This window comes from Sminthopsis crassicaudata, chromosome 2, assembly GCF_048593235.1.
Source record: "Sminthopsis crassicaudata isolate SCR6 chromosome 2, ASM4859323v1, whole genome shotgun sequence".
Taxonomy (NCBI): domain Eukaryota; kingdom Metazoa; phylum Chordata; class Mammalia; order Dasyuromorphia; family Dasyuridae; genus Sminthopsis; species Sminthopsis crassicaudata.
The window spans coordinates 528,195,986-528,216,505 of record NC_133618.1 but is presented as its reverse complement, the minus strand read 5'-3'; the positions used below and the strand labels follow the sequence as shown (position 1 = coordinate 528,216,505).

Sequence of the window (20,520 nt, the reverse complement as noted above, 5' to 3'; positions counted from 1 at the left end):
GCAGAAGATCTAAAAGCAGGAATCATGCTAGACCAAAGGACCTCCTTCAGCATAGTTACCTGTGAGGGACTCTCTGCCAGCTGAAAGACATTCTCTTTTTCAGCGTTAACCTCTCATTGTCTTTCTCACACATTTCTCTAACAGCACTATACCTCTCTTTACCTCTCTGTCAGGACTTCTCTGCTAAACCTTTATCTCTCTGCCGGGACCTTGCCACTTGGAAGTCAGTCTTCCTAGCAAAGGCTAACTCAATGCCAAGTGCCAATAAACTTCTTTTTGCCAGTCTAACTTTTCGGGTTCGTAAATTCATTTATGAAGGACCCATGCTGACCAAAAGGGGTTCTCACAACTCTCTGCCCTGGGAACCTCATCATTTTTGGCTCCCTGACCAGGAATCAAGGGGAGCTGAACCTTATCAGTAGACGCTTAATAAATGTCACTTAAACTTTCTGGAATGTCACACCAGATAGGACTACAGTCCTGGATAAGTATTCAAAAGAAAGGGAATAGGTAAAATGAGGGGAAAAGGTAAAAATGTACATTAAGAAAGTCTAGCTCTATGAGGAAATGTAGGTATCATAGGAGGGAACCATGGTATTTGAGTGAAATTGAAATGACTATTATCAAAGTATACTAGAAACTACCTGGACCAGAAGAACAACTAGATGAGGAGTCTGGGGAACAGATCATAAGCCTAGTACAGAGGCATGATATTGTAGTGACGAAGACCTTCACTTATTTATATATCCACAGGGATTTTCTCTACCAAACATAACAGTGTAATATGCTGTTGTCTCTAGAAGCTGCTGATTGCTCTCTGGGAGGAGATCTGCTGTGTCAACTCAAATCTCTCAGACAGATTCTTCTTCCTGTAGAGAGCCGTTGTCTCCAGATAGTTGCCATCAACTCTGGTCCAGAGTAGTGATTTCCCTTCCTGCAGAGAGCCGCCTCAAGTCTGGTCCAGACAAGATTCTCTATCTCTCGAGTGCTGCTCTCTTTTATCCTCCCAGAGAATGGGCGTGGGATAACACAAGGGCTTCTGGGAAACATTACTTCAACCAATGAACTTGCTCCTCCTAAGCATGCAAGCTCCTCCCCAGGAGTCCAAAGGGGTAAAACTCTCCTAAAGGCCGGAACTAGAGAATTGTTAAGTACCGACTTAGCACTTAGTAAGAACCTAACATAACAGCTATTAACCTTTTGACTTGCTTTAATGGTCTCATTCTTCCAAAGGTGGAAGGAGCAACAAAAAGAAATTCCATGGTGGATTTGATTTTCATTAAAAAGGAAGAACTATTTACTAGGTAGAAATAGGTTAAAGGATGGAAATGATAGGTACAATGGAAGGTGGCAATTACTCCCTTTCAGAGCTTATGACAAAAAAGAAGCAAAGTTAGGTGTAGTGTAATATGCCCCACAGATCTGGGAAAAACATATGTTAAAAGGATCCAAAAAGGATCCAATGCAAGAATAAGTAGTGTTTTAGGGACAAAAGTCATCAAGAGAAGTCAATGCAAGGAGTATGGAAACAAAGAACCAAATTCTGAAAATAAAGGGAAGCAGTTACAATGAGGCAATTTCAAAGAGACCAATGTCCCTTTAGGGATGCAAAAGGAATGACAAACCACCTTAGATTTTTAACCAATATGCACAGAAGGTAAATACAAAGGGCAGATAAACAGAGGATAAACACAAGAGTCAGGAGCTAAAGCTCAGAAAAAGCTAAAGTGGGTAAAGCAAGTTAAGGATAACAAAAAAGTGTTTTAAAACATCAAAGGAAAAAGGTCCTAGATAGGTTTAGATGATTCCTTAGGGTAGAAAGGCAAATGATAGCTAACAATAAGAAATTGGAAAGCTGCTCAATCCTTCTTTTGCTCCTGTTTTCTCTTCAAGAAGAGTAACTTTAAACTGAAAATGCCAGAACAAAAAGAAACTAACAAAGTAAATTAAGGACATTGAAAAATTCCCCCTTCGAAACAATAAACAGGGAAAACATTTTACAGTCAAAGATTCTGACAAAGGCCTCATTTCCAAAATATATAGAGACTTGATTCTTATTTATAAGAAATCAAGCCATTCTCCAATTAATAAATGGTCAAAGGATATGAACAGACAATTTTCAGATGAAGAAATTGAAACTATTTCTAGCCATATGAAAAGATGCTCAAGTCATTATCAATCAGAGAAATGCAAATTAAAACAACTCTGAGATACCACTACACACCTTTCAGATTGGCTAGGATGACAGGAAAAGATAATGGTGAATGTTGGAGGGGATGTGGGAAAACTGGGACACTGATGCATTGTTGGTAGAATTGTGAATATATCCAGCCATTCTGGAGAGCAATTTGGAACTATGCTCAAAAAGTTATCAAACTGTGTATACCCTTTGATCCAGCAGTGTTACTACTGGGCTTATATCCCAAGGAAATCTTAAAGAAGGGAAAGAGACTTATAAGTGCAAAAATGTTTGTGGCAGCCCTCTTTGTAGTGGCTAGAAACTACAAACTGAATGGATGGCCATCAATTGGAGAATGGCTGAATAAATTGTGGTATATGAATATTATGGAATATTATTGTTCTGTAAGAAATGACAAACAGGATGATTTCAGAAAGGCCTGGAGAGACTTACATGAACTGATCTTGAGTGAAATGAGCAGGACCAGGAGATCATTATACACTTCAACAACAATACTATATGAGAATCAATTCTGATGGACATGGCTCTCTTCAACAATGAGATGATCCAAATCAGTTCCATTTGTTCAATAATGAATAGAATCAGCTACACTCAGCAAAAGAACTCTGGGAAATGAGTGTGAGCCATTACATAGCATTTCTAATCCCTCTGTTTTTGTCTGCTTGCATTTTTGATTTTCTTCACAGGTTAATTGTACATTATTTCAAAATAAAATTCTTCCTGTGCAGCAAATAACTGTATGGATATGTATACATATATTGTATTTAACATATACTTTAACATATTTAACATGCATTGGTCTACCTGCCACCTGGGGGAGGGGGAGAGGAAAGAAGGGGAAAAATTGGGACATTAGTTTTTGCAAGGGTCAATGCTGAAAAATTACCCATGCATATATCTTGTAAATAAAAAGCTATAATAAAAAAAGAAAGAAAAATGCCCCCTTCTTACCCTTGACAAATTCAAGTCACTTGGCAACATTGCAAAACACTGAAAGAATCGACAAACTTCACTGCTAAGCCACTGTTAATGATATTATAAAGACCAGAAAATTCACAGGTGCTACAGAAGAATGACTATCCTACCACTTAAAAAAAAAAACCAATAACATTAGGAAACTATAGGTTAATGAATTTAATTTCACTTCCGGGGGAAATTTTAGAATGACACATTAAAAATTATTTAGAAAAAGAAGCAATAATTACAAAAAGTGACCTTGGATTCATCAAGAACTGATCAGATCAAACTAACTGCATTTCTCTTTTTAGATAGGCTACTAAACTAGAATTTTAAGAGAAAGCTATTGTAATAATTTACCTAAAAAGCACTTGATAAAGTATCTCTATTGTCATAGAGAAGATGAAAGATATGAACTAGATAATATAATTAGATTTATTCAGAAGTGATTGAGTGGACATAGTGAAAGAATTGCAGTGGTTGGTCAAATTGGAAGGTCTCCAATGGAGTACCTCAGGAATCAGTGCAGTTAAATTTTTTATCAGTAGTTTAGGTAAAGATACAGATGATATATCCATCAAATGTACAGATAACTAAATGTAAATTTTCTGACCTTTTAATGATAGAGAGCAAATTAATAAAATAGATGACAGAATCAGGATCCAAAAAAACTCAATAAACTAGATTACTGGGATGAATCTAGTAAGATAAGCTTCATAGGATAAATGCGAAGTCTTATACTTGGGTTCAATTTATTTCACAGGTACAGGTTGGAAGAGAGATGGTTGGGCAGTAGTTTTCCTGAAAAACATTTGGGGGTCTTAATGAGCTGAAATCTCAGTATGGGTGAACAGAGTCACAGGATGACTAAAAAAGGCCAAAAAAATTCAAGATGGCCTCACTAGAGGCATAACAGAATAAGGAAGTAATAGGGAAATTGTAGTCTGTCCTAGTTAAAACACATCTGGAATACTGTGTTCAGTTCCAGATGCCACAATTGAAGAATGATATCGCTAAGATAGGGAGAATCCAGAAGAAGGCAATAAGAATGTTGGAAGGACCTTGAATCCATATTAAACATGCATAGGTTAGGGGAAAAATCTTTGTAATAATGAACAGGCCCTCTTCAAAAGAAGAAAGGCAAGTTATCAATAATCACATAAAAATTTTTCCAACTCACTAATAAGATAAATGCAAATTAAAAGTTCTGAGACTCTATACATATCAACTTAACAAAGATGGCAGAAAGGAAAATGACTGTTATCGATGAGAATATGGGAGGACAGGCAGACTGGTGCATTCTTGGTGCTGTGAAATGATCTAATCATCCTGGAAAGTATTTTGGAACTATACTCCCAAAATTATTAAAATGTATATACCCTTTGTCTCAGTGTTACCACTACAAAGACTATATCCAAAAAAGATCAAAGAAACTTAGAAAAAGACTTGTATGAACAAAAATATTTATAGCATAACTTTTTTTGTGGCAAAGAATTAGAAACAAAGTGGATATCAATTGGGGAATGGCAGAACACATTATGGCAAACGAATATAATGGAATATTATTGTGCCACTGGAAAGAATAAAAGGGATGGATTCAGAGAAAAGTAATGATTTGCATTAATTAATTAAAAATGAAGTGAAAATAACCAGGAGAACAATTTATATAATGATTATAATATTATAAAAGAAGTCAAAGATTTAAGATCTATGGTATTGACAACTATGAAAGAGAATGGATTAGAGACACAAAATGGGACATATTCAAAACAACCAATGTGTGGATTTGAATGCTTTCATTGTATGTATGTTACAAGGAAGATTTTCCTGGTGGGAAGGAATACTATTGTTAGGGAGTACTGGAAAGTTGTGATAGTGACAGCAAAAAAAGGAGAAAGATAGGGAAGAAGGAAATTTCAGTGAAACATTAGAAAATAGCAAGGAGAGATTCAAAGATTCAAGGGAGGATATGGACAAGCAGGACAATGGTGGAATTTGTTTGATGAAGCTGATATATTTTTTTTAATAGATGCAAACCATGCACAGTAAAAATTTATAGTGTCATGCTACTCAGTGCTCTTTTACCATTAATCTTTATGTAGAATGTTGATATTTAAATGATGTGGGTTGAGGTCCCTTTAAGATTCCTTTCTGATTCCCAACCCCCCTCCCCTCACCTCTCCTCTCCTCTTCCCACCCTCACCCCCCCAACCATGGCTGAAGAAACTAGGATCAAAAACACCCTTTTGAATTCTAATGATATTGGGCTTTCCCAGCCCCCACCAGATCTGAGCTAACTTGGGCTTTCCCATCCCCCCACTATCTGCTCAAGTTTCCCCAAGCCCCACAAACAGTTTCTTCCTTATCTAAAAACCCATTGAATTCTATTCAATGCTAACCCTGGCCGAAACCAGCCAGGAGTCTGGGACTTCACCCACCTTCAAGATCACCATTATAAAAAGGTTGGAGTCCATTCTTTGCAGGAGCCCTAAAACATGGTATCCTTCCAGCCATGTAAGGGTTCCTGTCTGCCCAGTGACCAGCCCTAGCCCTGGCGTCAGAAATTTCTACCTTTACCCTTACTTCCAAACCCCTACAATAAATCTTTTTTATCAATCTAGGTTTTCGGGCCTGTAAATTCCTTTACAGGGGACTCTGCACTGTCACTAGACTGCATTTAAGTATGTATCTTTGCGCTGAACCAAAAGAGGTTCCCCCTTTCCTAACTCTCATCATAATGATCTTTGTCAAATTTTTCATATAAAACAGAAGAATAAGCTTTAATACTAAATAGATGTAGTTTGATACACACACACACATCCCATCTGAATGGCATCAAGTGAAGAGTTCTCAAAAAAAAAAAAATCAATGAGATGGAGTAAATCAGAGCTTAGACTTAAGTTTCAGGAAGTCACATAATCCCTTTTCTCAGGACTGTAGGGCAAAAAAAGTCAAAACCTAGGTCTATGCTTCAGGAAGTCCTGTGACCCCACAGGAAGTAAACAACGTTGCTAACCGTTGGTCAATGGTTATTTCCTTTTCAGTCTATCCAATGAATTTAAAGATCAACAGGAAAGTGAGCAGTGCTCTGATATTCCCTGTTTCCATAGTGGCTCTTTATGGTCAGAGCTTTTTGCTTTTTTGCTCACCTTTTAAAGTTGAGCTCTGCTCCTAAAACACAGGGGAGACTGTCCTAAGTTCCTTTTGCAGGCATAAGGAGGTCTCTCACTGTCTTTCCAGCGCTGGGTTGGTCTGGCCTAGTCCCACCTGTTTTGTTAGGCTTTGTGGGCTCATGATTTGCCTTCTGCACTTGGTTTGGAAGTCTCACAGCTGGCCTAAGGCTGAGATAGGACTAGAAGGGCCTCCATTACTGGTCTGCGCTGGATCTAAGAGTCTCTAGATTCCTCACCTTGTGCCAGTGTTGGGCCAAGCTCCCTTTTTACCCAAGACAGACTTTTCCTGAAGTCCTTCCAAGATATCTTAAGCTGGAAAACTGTTTTACTCTGAGTTTTTGTGGATTCTGCCACTGAAGAATCCATTTAGAGGCTCGATTTAGGATTGTTTCCAAGGGAAAGTGGAGAAAGCCAAGGCAACTTCCTGGTTTCTACCTGCCATCTTGGCTCTGTCCCATACCTTATGGCTTTAAATATCCATCTATCAATTCTGAAAAAACACCCTCAAATCTTTTGTTCTATTTCCCTCTTTTCTTTTATAGTCTAACTCCTGAAACCAACACACTTTACCCACAATAGTCATTCTCTCATCTTTGGATCCTAAATTCCTCTCTAAGAAATCTAATGTTATCAGTAATTTTCTTTTATTTTCCCCCAAAAAAGAGACAAATTTAATTTTAAAAATATAATTGCTTACAAGATAAAGAGGCAAATTAAATCACTGAAAAAAATTCCTGAATTATGACTCTTATATTAATTGGTAGGTTTAGTAACAAATCTAAGATGTTATGCCAGTTAGATCAGGATTTATCTGGAAAAAAAATGCATTTTAGGAATGGACAGTTCCTTGATTATTTCTAAAAATCATAAATATTCTAAATATCATGGGCTGTTTTTTTAAATACCAGCTTTTCTCACAGAGGTTACTGTCTAAAGTCTTCAATTTTCCCCATAGGATAGTCTTTGTTTCAATCAACTTTCAATGGAGAGTCTATTAATACAACCTCATGGTCTTGGACAAACAGCATTGGATTGTTCCTCTTGGTTGATTAAAAATATCTTCATAAATTTTTTGATAATTTTCTGCAGTTGCCACAGTCTCTTCTAGCTCTCTCAGAATCATGTTTAAATATTGATCATAAGCTTGTAATCCTCTTCATAGTTCTGGATCACTTCTTGTTTTCTAGTCATTTCTCATTTTTACATAAATTCATTTATCTACATTAAGTCTGATGAGATATAGAAACTCATCTACTATGTTGGTATCTATTGTTAATCCATATTGTTCACCATGTTTCAAATCAATAACTTGTTTTCTAACCAAATGCAGTTATTACTGAATTTTCCTTGACTTTTCACAGTCAAGAAATACTGTTAATTTTCTCATTTAAATTCTCTCCTTCCTTCATTTTACCACAATGTCCTTTCTGTTTGCCCTAACTCTAAATGCACTTTTTCCTTTTTTTTCCTTTTTCTGAGGCTGGGGTTAAGTGACTTGCCCAGGGTCACACAGCTAGGAAGTGTTAAGTGTCTGAGACCAGATTTGAACTCGGGTCCTCCTGAATCCAAGGCTGGTGCTCTATCCACTGCACCACCTAGCTGCCCCCTCTTTTTTTCTTTTTTCTCTTCACATCTCCTAATCCTGTGTATTAAAAATATTATTCTCATTTTTTAGGTAAGTAAAATGAGGCTCAGAGAGATTAAAAGAATTTTTCATGTTCACAGAGACTGTTAGACCCAAGATTTGAGCCCACATCTCCTGACCAAAGCCCTAGTGCTCTTTTATCATACTTCTCCTCCCATTTCCACAAATATTAACATTCTCTAAAACTCTTACTTGGTTCTTCTGAGAACTGGATTTATACAGGGTATGTTGTTCAGTCATTTCAGTCATGTCTAACTCTTTGTGACCCATCTGAGATTTTCTTAACAAAGATACTAGAGTGTTTTGTATATCTTTCTCCAACTCATTTTACAGATGAGGAAACTGAGGCAAGTAGGGTTAAATAACCTTCCCAGTGTTAGTAAGTGCCAGAGTACTTCCAGGCCCTGCACTCTATTCACTGAGTCATCTAGCTGACTTAATCCTAATATTCTAAGTTTATATATTCTTAAGGATGATTACTGACTTCTAAATAGCATTGTTAATAAAATAAAAATGCATTGGTATTTTAATTCATATTATTCAAATTACACCAAAACAACACATTAATCTTTCCTTGAAAGTTGAGACTTTGCAATTTTTATACCAATTGTATCAGTGTTCAAATGAAAGTAGGTAGTAAATATATTTCCTTTAATAAGTTTTTTAAATACACTGATTAAATAATTACTCTTCAAAACAAAGGGTTCATAAGAGTTCATATTTAAAGATAATTCTGTGTTATCATTCCTGTCCAAAAGGCACCGTGGCATAATGGATAGAAAACCAACCTGGGTGCCAGAAAGAGCTGGGTCTAAGACCTGCCTCTGACACATCCTGATCATGGAATCTTGGGCTAATCATTTAACCTCTCAGTGCCTTGGGCAGCCATCCAACACTAATTGTAGATGTCAATCAGCATTGAAATCACAGATCTATTCCAAAGTTGACTGGATACAGTGGATAAAATGCTGAGCCAACCTGAGCACAAATCCAGCTTCAGACACTTCCTAGTTGCGTCCCTTTGGCCAAGAATCCCATTTGCCTCAACTTCATCTGTAACATGGAGATAATAACAGCATCTATCTCCCACTGTTGTCATGAGGATCAAATTAGATAATAACTGTAAAGCAGTTAGCACAGTCTCTGTCACACAGCAGATGCTATATGCTATATGTTCAGTTATTTTCAGTTGTATCCGACTCTTTATGACTCCATTTGGAGTTTTCTTGGCAAAGGTACTGGAGTAGTGGGCAATGTCCTTTTCCAGCTCATTTTACAAATGAAGAAATTGAAGCAAACGGAGTTAAGTGACTCTCCCAGGGTCAGAAAGCTAGTAAGTGTCTGAGGCCAGATTTCTACTTAGGAAGTGCCTAGGAGGGACACTGCAGTCACTTAGCTGGCCAGAAGAGCTATGTAAATGCTAGGAATGGTTGCTTTTAAATTCATCCAACACATTTATATTTATGTTGCTGAGGCAAATGGGGTTAAGTGACTTGCCCAGGGTCACATGGCTAGGATGGGTGAAGTGTCTGAAACCATTCAGATCCTCCTGACTTCAGGGCTGGGGCTCTATCCACTTCACCACCTAGCTGTTCCCATCCCACACATTTATAAAAATTATCAGTAATAAAGATATAATGTGCTTACTTTGTATTATCATCTTCTTTTTCCTCATATGACTTAACTGGAGATGAAACTACTTTGGACAGTATCTCATTTTGATCTCTCTAAGAAACAAAACAAGAATAAACATATTGTATGGTGAAAGTATGCCAGCTAATTCTAATATAATACTAATCCAAATTACCAGTTTGACCTGGTAGGCAATCAGGAGTCAATTAATGACAGCCATTAATCACTCAAAAGAAAAAGATTAATTGGAGTGTGATAAGGTGGTTCCCCCTACCTGTTGTACCCAGAGACAAAAAATGCTTCTTAGTAGCTCTCTATCAAACACCTCTACAGAAATGACCAAATCCTCCATCATAACAGCAAAGGTGTAGAATACAAAATAAGATAGGAAATTTGGCCATTCAAACTTTGTCAGAAGTGGCTACAGCTGTTCCAACCATGTGGCTGTTACTACAATTACACTTTACTTTCAATTTTGTTTTAGTGAATTCATTTAGGCCTTGTGATAAGTGAGTAAATTATTTGGAGTAATGGAAAATAATTTGGAATAATGGAGTAAATTATTTTGGAATAATAAAGAAAGGCAAGCATGTGGCTCCTGGTAGATATAGATAATACAAACCAAAGATAGTTATAAGGTTTCAAGGGAATGAATGTACACTCCTAAGGAGACATAGAATCCTGAGGGACTAGGAAATGTATATAATATTGGAAAGTTAGCTGTTCATGCTCAATTTGCATTGAGGTAGAATATCTCAAGTTTCAAAGGCCACCTGTGATTTACTTATATATATATATATATATATATATGTATATATATATATATATATATATAAAATCATACAGCACCTAATTCACCAAATAAGCCATTCATCTAATAAAGAAATAATTGTCCAAGAATGTTATCCATATTCAAAAGGAAAGGGGATGTAAAAAGAAAGAGAGAGACAAATGTTTTATAATATTAAAAACACTGTTCTAAGCCCAAATTAGTATTTTGTACCACTCAGGCTAATTATAATATTTACTTACTATTGCTTCTTCTGCTTGACGAACAAGTTCAGCTGTTTTTGCTTCAAGTTCTTCATTTAAACGTCTAAAATGTACAAAAATGCTATTTAAATTAGGATTTACTAAAGCATCTAATGGAAATTAAAATTATATGAAAATATAAAATTAGATTATCTTATGATGTCAACAATGGAAGAGACGATCATACCAAAATTTAATCATTTCAAAAAATTCTAAATTATTTTGAAACTCCATAAAGAAGTCATTACTGCCAATTTGTCAGAAATAAACGAAGGTGCCAAGAATTTGTATTTTATATATATTTGTGTGTATATTTGCAAGGCATCTATAATTAAGTGATTTGCCCAGGGTCACACAGCTAATTGCTGAGTCTAAATTCAAATTTGAACTCAGGTCTGCTTTACTCCAAGACTGGTGTTCTATTCATTGCACCATCTAGCAGCCTCACAAGAAGTTATTAAACACTTACTATATTCCAAGCACTGTGCTATGAACTGATACAAATAAAGGCCAAAAAACCCAAACCAAACAAAACAAAGCCAACTCCAAACCCAAAAACCTAGTCCCTCTTTTCAAAGAGTTCACAGTATGGGGCGGAGCCAAGATGGCGGAGAGGAAACACACGACTCAGTGAACGTCCTCACTCCCTCACAACCAATTAGATAAATTAAGTCTCAAAATTAGCTCAGGACTGATAGATACCACAAGGACTGGAAGCACGACTTACCAGCTGAAGAGAATCTGGAGTTTCAACAGGAAGGGTCAGTTCTCAGGGGAGGAATAAGAAAGACCAGCACAGACGGTGGGGTAGGGGCACACTGCGCCCATTGCGCTGGGAGGGGCTCTGGGATCGGAGAAGCCACTGAGGTAAAGGAATCTGGCACAGGCTGTTAGCTCTTCTCTGCTAATTATTTAGCAGTTCAGAAGAGAAAGCCAAAATATTTTAAAACTCAGATTAGATTTTCCCCGGACCCTGGGGGTGACTCAGGCACCAGGGGGTGTGGCCTCAGCTACCTCCTGAGAATAGTTAAGAGACTGACAAGTGGGTGGATACGGCCCAAGGCAACACACACTGCCTAGCTTAGCTGGAGGGAGTGGAACTCAGCTCCAGGAAGTCCCAGAGAAGCGGAACCTTTGAACTAGGGACCGCGGTTTCTGGAAGACACTTCCAGTTTGAGCGCAGGGGCTTCTCACGTCACCTGCTGCAGACGTCCACTCCCCACCCGGACACATAGGCTGAGCTTCTTGCTGTCTTCACTATTCTACGCCCTCGAAGCACAGCAGTGCTAATCACCTCTGAGGCGCTTCCAGGGAGGGGGTGGGGAACTCTCTCCCAGAGCTCTCTCTTAGCGCGGGCGCAGGGGCCGCTGCATCCATCCGGTCTGGGAGGAAGCTGGTAAAGAAGTAAATAATTTCCTACCCCAGGGACAGACCCCAAAACATTTTTTAAGTATGAGCAAAAAAGCTAGAAAAACTATAGATTCCTTCTATACAGAGAAAGAGCGGGTATCCAACCCCGAGGAAGTTAACAGCAAAGATTCAGAAGATAACAACCTAAAGGGGAACGATTCCTGCCCCCCATCACATAACTCTCTCCTAGAAGAAGCTCTTAAGAAATTGAGGGAGATCGAAGAAAAATGGGGCAAGGAAAGGGAAGTTATGATAGAGAATAACAACGTCCTGAAATTGGAGTTGGAAAAAATAAAGAATTCACAGGAGATGCAGGGAAACAAAATTAGTGAATTAGAAAAGGTTAAAAAAACACAGGAAAGTAGGATTTCTGAATTGGAAAAGATAAAAAAGTCTCAAGAAAATAGAATTTCTGAATTGGAAAAAGAAAATAATTCTCAAAAAAAAAAAATTAGGGAAATGGAAAAAAATTCAATAGAGCAAAATAATTCATTTAAAAATGAAATTGGGCATTTACAAAAAGAACTAAAAACTGTGAAAGAAGAAAATAACTCCTTAAAAGTCAGGATGGAACAAATAGAAATGAATGATTCACAGAGAACCCAAGAATCAGTCAAACAAAACAAAAAAAATGAGAAGCTGGAGAACAACGTCAAATACTTACTGGGAAAATCTATAGACCTGGAAAATAGATCTAGGAGAGATAATCTGCGGATTATTGGACTTCCAGAAAACTATGACCAAAAAAAGAGCCTAGATTCTATTTTACAGGAAATTATCAAAGAGAACTGTCCAGAGATAATAGAAACAGAAGGGAAAGTAGATGTGGAAAGAATTCATCGAACTCCTTCTGAAATAGACCCTAAAAAAACAACACCACGGAATATTGTGGCTAAGCTGCAGAATTACCACACAAAGGAGAAAATCCTGCAAGCAGCTAGAAAAAAACAATTTAAATACCAAGGTGCCACAATAAGGGTCACCCAAGATCTGGCTGCCTCCACATTAAAAGATAGAAGGGCCTGGAACCTGATATTCCGTAAGGCAAAAGATCAAGGACTGCAACCAAGAATGAACTACCCAGCTAAGTTTAGCATCTTTTTCCATGGAAGAAGATGGTCATTCAATGAAACAGAGGAATTCTATATGTTTCTAAGAAAAAAACCAGACTTAAACAAAAAATTTGATCTACATCCACAAGACTGAAGAGAAACAGAAAAAGGTACACAGAACCCTTGAGAACTGTAACTTTGTTGTGGGTATATAAAAAAATACTCAAGGATAATTTGATTTTACTGATATAAAAGAAAAAAAGGGGGGTGTGGTAAAGGGAAGGAGGTCGGTTCAGAAAAAGGGGAAGGAGTGATAAAAAGAGGGAAACTACATCCCAGGAAGAGACATAGAAAATACACCATATCTGAGGGAACTTAGTGAGGGGGAGAATCATTGTGTGAATCTTACTCTCATCAGAAGAGGCTCAAAGAGTAAATAATTAACATATTTGTTTTTCAGAGAATTTTCTCTCACCTCATTAAAAGGGGGGAGAGGAAAAGGGGAAAGGAAAAGGAGAATAAGTGAAGGGACTTGGAGGGAGGGGGGAGGGATCCTAAAAAAAAAAAAAAAAAAAAAAGAGGGAGGGTTGCGCGTCACAAGGGGGGTTTGTAAATTAAATATCGGGGAGGGGGATCAGGGGGGTCAAGGGAAAAAAGTATAATCTGGGGATAATACGATGGCAGGAAATACAGAATTAGTAATTTTAACTGTAAATGTAAATGGGATGAACGATCCCATCAAACGGAGACGGATAGCAGATTGGATCAAAAAGCAGAACCCTACAATATGTTGTCTACAGGAAACACACTTAAAGCAGGGAGATACATACAGAGTAAAGGTAAAAGGTTGGAACAGAGCTTATTATGCTTCAGGTAAAGCCAAAAAAGCAGGGGTAGCTATCCTTATCTCAGATCAAGCAAAAGCAGAAGTAGATCTCGTTAAAAAAGATAAGGAAGGAAACTATATCCTGCTGAAAGGTAGCATAAATAATGAAGCCATATCAATACTAAACATATATGCACCAAGTGGTATAGCATCTAACTTTCTAAAGGAAAAGTTAAGAGAACTGCAAGAAGAAATAGACAGTAAAACTATAATAGTGGGAGATCTCAACCTAGCACTCTCAGATTTAGACAAATCAAACCACAAAACAAACAAGAAAGAAATTAAAAAAGTAAATAGAACATTAGAAAAACTAGGTATGATAGACCTTTGGAGAAAACTGAATGGCAATAGGAAGGAATATACTTTCTTCTCAGCAGTTCATGGATCCTATACAAAAATTGACCATATATTAGGACATAAAGATCTCAAAATTAAATGTAGGAAGGCAGAAATAATAAATGCCTTCTTCTCAGATCACAATGCAATAAAAGCTACATTCAGTAAAAAGTTAGGGGTAAATAGACCAAAAAGTAATTGGAAACTGAATAATCTCATCTTAAAGAATGACTGGGTGAAAGAGCAAATTATAGAAACAATTAACAATTTCACCCAAGATAATGATAATGATGAGACATCATATCAAAATCTTTGGGATGCAGCTAAAGCAGTAATAAGGGGAAATTTTATATCTTTAGAGGCTTATTTGAAGAAAATTGAGAAAGAGAAGATTAACGAATTGGGCTTACAACTTAAAAGGCTAGAAAAAGACCAAATTATAAACCCCCAACCAAAAATTAAACTCGAAATACAAAAATTAAAAGGAGAAATCAATAAAATTGAAAGTAAAAAAACTATTGAATTAATAAATAAAACCAAGAGTTGGTTTTATGAAAAAGCCAATAAAATAGATAAACCTTTGGTAAATTTGATCAAAAAAAAGAAAGAGGAAAATCAAATTGATAGTCTTACAAATGAAAAGGGGGATCTTTCCACCAATGAAGAGGAAATTAGAGAAATAATAAGGAGTTACTTTGCCCAACTTTATGCCAATAAATTTGATAACTTAAGTGAAATGGATGACTTTCTCCAAAAATATAGGCTCCCTAGATTAACAGAGGAGGAGATAAATTGCTTAAATAGTCCCATTTCAGAAAAAGAAATAGAACAAGCTATTAATCAACTCCCCAGGAAAAAATCCCCAGGGCCAGATGGATTCACATGTGAATTCTACCAAACATTTAAAGAACAATTAGCCCCAATGTTATATAAATTATTTGAAAAAATAGGGGATGAAGGAGTCCTACCAAACTCCTTTTATGACACAGACATGGTACTGATACCTAAACCTGGTAGATCGAAAACTGAGAAAGAAAATTATAGACCAATCTCCTTAATGAATATTGATGCTAAAATCTTAAATAAGATATTAGCAAAAAGACTTCAGAAAATCATCTCCAAGATAATACACTATGATCAAGTAGGATTTATTCCAGGAATGCAGGGCTGGTTTAATATTAGGAAAACTATTAATATAATTGACCATATTAATAATCAAATTAATAAGAACCATATGATCATCTCAATAGATGCAGAAAAAGCATTTGACAAAATCCAACATCCATTCCTACTAAAAACTCTTGAGAGTATAGGAATAAATGGATTATTCCTTAGAATAATCAGGAGTATATATTTAAGACCGTCAGTAAGCATAATATGCAATAGAAATAAACTGCAACCTTTCCCAGTAAGATCAGGAGTGAAACAAGGTTGCCCACTATCACCATTACTATTCAATATAGTACTAGAAAGGCTAGCCTCGGCAATAAGAGCCGAGAAAGAGATTCAAGGAATTAGAGTAGGAAATGAGGAAATCAAACTATCACTTTTTGCAGATGACATGATGGTATACTTAGAGAACCCCAAAGACTCTGCTAAAAAACTACTAGAAATAATTCAAAATTTCAGCAAAGTGGCAGGATACAAAATAAATCCACATAAATCCTCGGCATTTTTATATATCACTAACAAAATGCAACAGCAAGAGATACAAAGAGAAATTCCATTCCAAACAAATGTTGAGAGTATAAAATATTTGGGAATCCATCTACCAAAGAAAAGTCAGGAATTATATGAGAAAAATTACAAAACACTTGCCACAAAAATAAAATCAGATTTAAATAATTGGAAAGACATTCAGTGCTCTTGGATAGGCCGAGCGAATATAATAAAGATGACAATACTCCCCAAACTAATCTATTTATTTAGTGCTATACCAATCAGACTCCCAAGAAACTATTTTAATGACCTAGAAAAAATAACAACAAAATTCATATGGAAGAATAAAAGGTCAAGAATTGCAAGGGAACTAATGAAAAAAAACTCAGAGGAAGGTGGTCTAAGTGTACCTGATCTAAAGCTATATTATATAGCAGCAGTCACCAAAACCATTTGGTATTGGCTACGAAATAGACCGGTAGATCAGTGGAACAGATTAGATACAAAGGACAAAAAAGGGTACATCTATAGCAATCTAATCTTTGACAAACCCAAAGATTCCAACATTAGGGATAAAAATTCATTATTCGGAAAAAACTGTTGGGAAAACTGGAAATTAGTATGGCAGAAATTAGATATGGATCCACACTTAACACCATATACCAAGATAAGATCAAAATGGGTACATGATTTAGGCATAAAGAGGGAGATAATAAATAGATTAGAGGAACAGAGGATAATCTACCTCTCAGACTTGTGGAGGAGGAAGGAATTTATGACCAGAGGAGAACTAGAGATCATTATTGATCACAAAATAGAAGATTTTGATTACATCAAACTAAAAAGTTTCTGTACAAATAATACTAATGCAAACAAGATTAGAAGGGAAGTAACAAATTGGGAAAATATTTTTAAAAACAAAGGTTCTGACAAAGGTCTCATTTCCAAAATATATAGAGAACTGACCCAAATTTATAAGAAACCGAACCATTCTCCAATTGATAAATGGTCAAAGGATATGAACAGACAATTCTCAGAGGAAGAAATTGAAACTATATCCACTCACATGAAAGAGTGTTCCAAATCACTACTGATCAGAGAAATGCAAATTAAGACCACTCTGAGATACCACTACACACCTGTCAGATTGGCTAAGATGACAGGAACAAATAATGACAAATGTTGGAGGGGATGTGGGGAAACTGGGACACTAATACATTGCTGGTGGAGTTGTGAAAGAATCCAGCCATTCTGGAGAGCAATTTGGAATTATGCCCAAAAAGTTATCAAACTGTGCATACCCTTTGACCCAGCAGCGCTACTACTGGGATTATATCCCAAAGAAATACTAAAGAGCGGAAAGAGACATATATGTGCCAAAATGTTTGTGGCAGCTCTTTTTGTTGTAGCTAGAAACTGGAGGATGAATGGATGTCCATCAGTTGGAGAATGGTTGGGTAAATTGTGGTATATGAAGGTTATGGAATATTATTGCTCGGTAAGAAATGACCAGCAGGAGGAATATAGAGAGGCCTGGAGAGACTTAAATCAACTGATGCTGAGTGAAATGAGCAGAACCAGAAGATCACTGTATACTTCAACAACGATACTGTATGAGGATGTATTCTGATGGAAGTGGAAATCTTCAACATAAAGAAGATCCAACTCACTTCCAGTTGATCAATGATGGACAGAGGTAGCTGCACCCAGAGAAGAAACACTGGGAGGGGAATGAAAATTGTTAGCACTAATATCTGTCTGCCCAGGTTGCATGTACCTTCGGATTCTAATGTTTATTGTGCAACAAGAAAGTGATATTCGCACACATGTATTGTACCTAGACTATATTGTAACACATGTAAAATGTATGGTATTGCCTGTCGTCGGGGGGAGGGAATAGAGGGAGGGGGGGTAAATTGGAAAAATGAATACAAGGGATAATATTATAAAATATATATATATATATATATATATATATATATATATATATATATATATAATAAAAAAAAAAAAAAAAAAGAGTTCACAGTATAACAGAGTTAACATGAAGATAACATTGTACAAAATAATGAGGAAGGATTGGAAAAGGCTTCTTTTCCAAGATTGAATTTTAATTGGGATTTGAAGGAACCCAGTGAATGAAGATGAAAAAGTTAAGACCTCTAGACATGTAGCTAATAAAAATACAGGGAGCTGGGAGAAGGAATAGTTTATGCAAAGAACAACAAAGAGTTCCTGAACTGCTTTTTTACCCCCTCTTTTGTTTTTAATTCACTGTTATAAGAGGTGGACTGCTGGTTAGAAGAGGAAGGAGAAATAACTTAAGAAATGAAAGAATTATGAATACAAAAGAAATCAACATATTTTAAAATTGGCTGTTGTAATAGCTATAACTGAAAGTCTTCCATACTCGAATGGATTTGTGATCTCAGAGATTTACAGGGTCCCTCCAATGCTGCAGATGACAATCCAAGGTTCCATGGACAAAGTAAACAGAAGAGAACCACATTATCAGGAAGAAATAAAGGCCCTAATTATGTAGGCTTCTGTCAACCTAGAGTCCCAGTGGTCCTCAAACTTTTTAAATAGGGGGCCAGTTCACTGTCCCTCAGACTGTGGGAGGGCCTGACTATAGTCAAAACAAAAATTCACAGTCTCTGCCCCTCAGCCCATTTGCCATAACCCAGAGGGGCCACGTAAACGTCCTCGGTGGGCCGCATCTGGCCCTCCGCCCGTAGTTTGAGAACCCCTGATTCCTAGACCATTTATTGTGGGCAGAGTTGAGAATCATTGTAGCTTGATGAATGTACTAGCTATCAAACAAGCATTAACTAAGTGGCTGTTATGTCAGGCAACCTAGCATTGATGTGTTCTGTCCACAAATGATTAATAAATGGTTGTTGGATTAATGAAAAGATTGCACAATTATGTCAGGCTTGTGCATTAGTAAAGATCTTAAGGATAACCCTCTAAGGATACGGTGATGTTACACTGGGAGTCTGCCACAAGAATTCCCTTGTACTTTGCAGGAGGCCCTGAACGGGGGACCTGAAAAGTTGTTGAAGCAATAGTGTCATGGAATTGACTAATCCAAGTCTTCAAAACTAGCGTTGAAATGATTCAGAATTCAGTCTGCACAGCTCATCATTCAGCATCAACTTTCCTTTTTGAGGTTTTATTTTCACAACACATGCATAGTTTTCAATATTCACCTTTGCAAAACCTTGTGTTCCAATTTTTTCTCCTTCCCTCCCCCCCTCCCGCAAGTAATATATGTTAACATGTGTGATTCCTCTATACATATTTCCACAATTATCACATCAATTTTCAAAGAAACCACAGGTAGGGGTGATAAAAATTACAAGGTCAAGTATTCCCTAACACCTCCAGGATCAAATGTAAAACCACCTGGCGACCATAACCTGCCCCGACCCAACCCTTTCTTTCCAGCCTTCTTGCCCAGTGGGTAACAGTGGCTTCTTCAGCTTAGAGAACACTGCAGGATCTGGGCATTTCTCCTGCAGTCCCCCAGCCTGAGAGGCTCTCCCTCCTCCCTCTCCTCCTCGCCCCCTCCCCCTCGTTTCCCTGGCTTCTTTCAAGTCCCAGCTAAACTCTGCTTTGTACGTGAAGCCTTTTTTCCATATCCTCCTTACTTCCAGTGCCTTCCCTCTGCGACTCTCCTCACTTTATCCCATATCTTGTTTGCCCTCTATCTTGCACCAGCATGCTCCTTCCTGCTCCCTCACATCAGCTTAAGTCCCACGAGGCGCAGGAGCACAGGTTCTCCCCCTCCCCCCCCACCCCGCATCAAGACTGCCTTTAAGGGCAGCGGCTGCCCTTTGCCGTTCTTGGCAACTCCCGCGGTTTAAGTACGGCTCCTGACATACAGAAGGCGATTAATAAATGTTTAATGACGAAGGCTTTCGACCGTGAAAGAGACTGACTGGGGGAAGGCGGATGGATTGGGCGAGGGGAAGAGAAAGTTAAAGAACATAAGCCATTTGATCGCAAGAAAGCGGGAAAAACAAAACACAACGGCTTGCCCTGCCGCCCCCAATCGGTGGGCGCTCTTTACGTACAGATACTCCTCCTCTTTGATCCGGAGGTCTCTCAGCGGCTTCGAGGTCCCGGCCGAGTCCCACAACTGAAACAAGACAACCGCCCCTCAGATGAGATTTTGCGGGATTTTCCCCAAGTGCCCTCACCCCCACCCTTTTCTTGGGGGCAGCCCCGGGGTACCCAGGAGTCCGAAGTGGCAGAAGCGGCAGAAGCGCCAAGCGGCTGGTCCACCTTCCAGATCTCCATCTTTCAGGAAAGCGTCTCAGTTACCACGACGACCGATTATTTTCTCGCGAGAGTTCCTCCCGCTTACCCAGGCAGTCTCCTTCCCGCTTCCCCGCCCCCACCTCTCTTCGCCTTTCTGGATTCTCTGCTAGCGTGACTAGATCGGAAGTAGTGGAGTCTCGCTCGGGTTGGACTTCTAGCTAAGGAGCGCTTCCCCAGGAATTTCTCGATATCAGTCACACGTGCACGGCGCG

General features: G+C 37.8%; 1 protein-coding gene across 3 annotated transcripts in view; it reads right to left on the bottom strand.

Annotated features, from left to right (window-relative positions):
• TEX9 (testis expressed 9) overlaps positions 1-20,317 on the bottom strand; it is a 63,528-nt gene extending 43,211 nt beyond the window's left edge. For 2 of the 3 annotated variants that reach the window (XM_074294600.1, XM_074294601.1), the window contains exons 1-4: positions 20,222-20,317; positions 20,062-20,126; positions 10,640-10,703; positions 9,623-9,702 (exon numbers count right to left, since the gene is read on the bottom strand). In XM_074294600.1, the coding sequence (XP_074150701.1) occupies positions 9,623-9,702; positions 10,640-10,703; positions 20,062-20,126; positions 20,222-20,287 (275 nt within the window). In that variant the 5' untranslated portion in view covers positions 20,288-20,317. Of the gene's footprint in view, positions 1-9,622; positions 9,703-10,639; positions 10,704-20,061; positions 20,128-20,221 lie in introns of those variants that run through there. The other variant, XM_074294602.1, reaches the window with a different exon arrangement.
• Between the last annotated feature and the right edge of the window lie 203 nt (positions 20,318-20,520).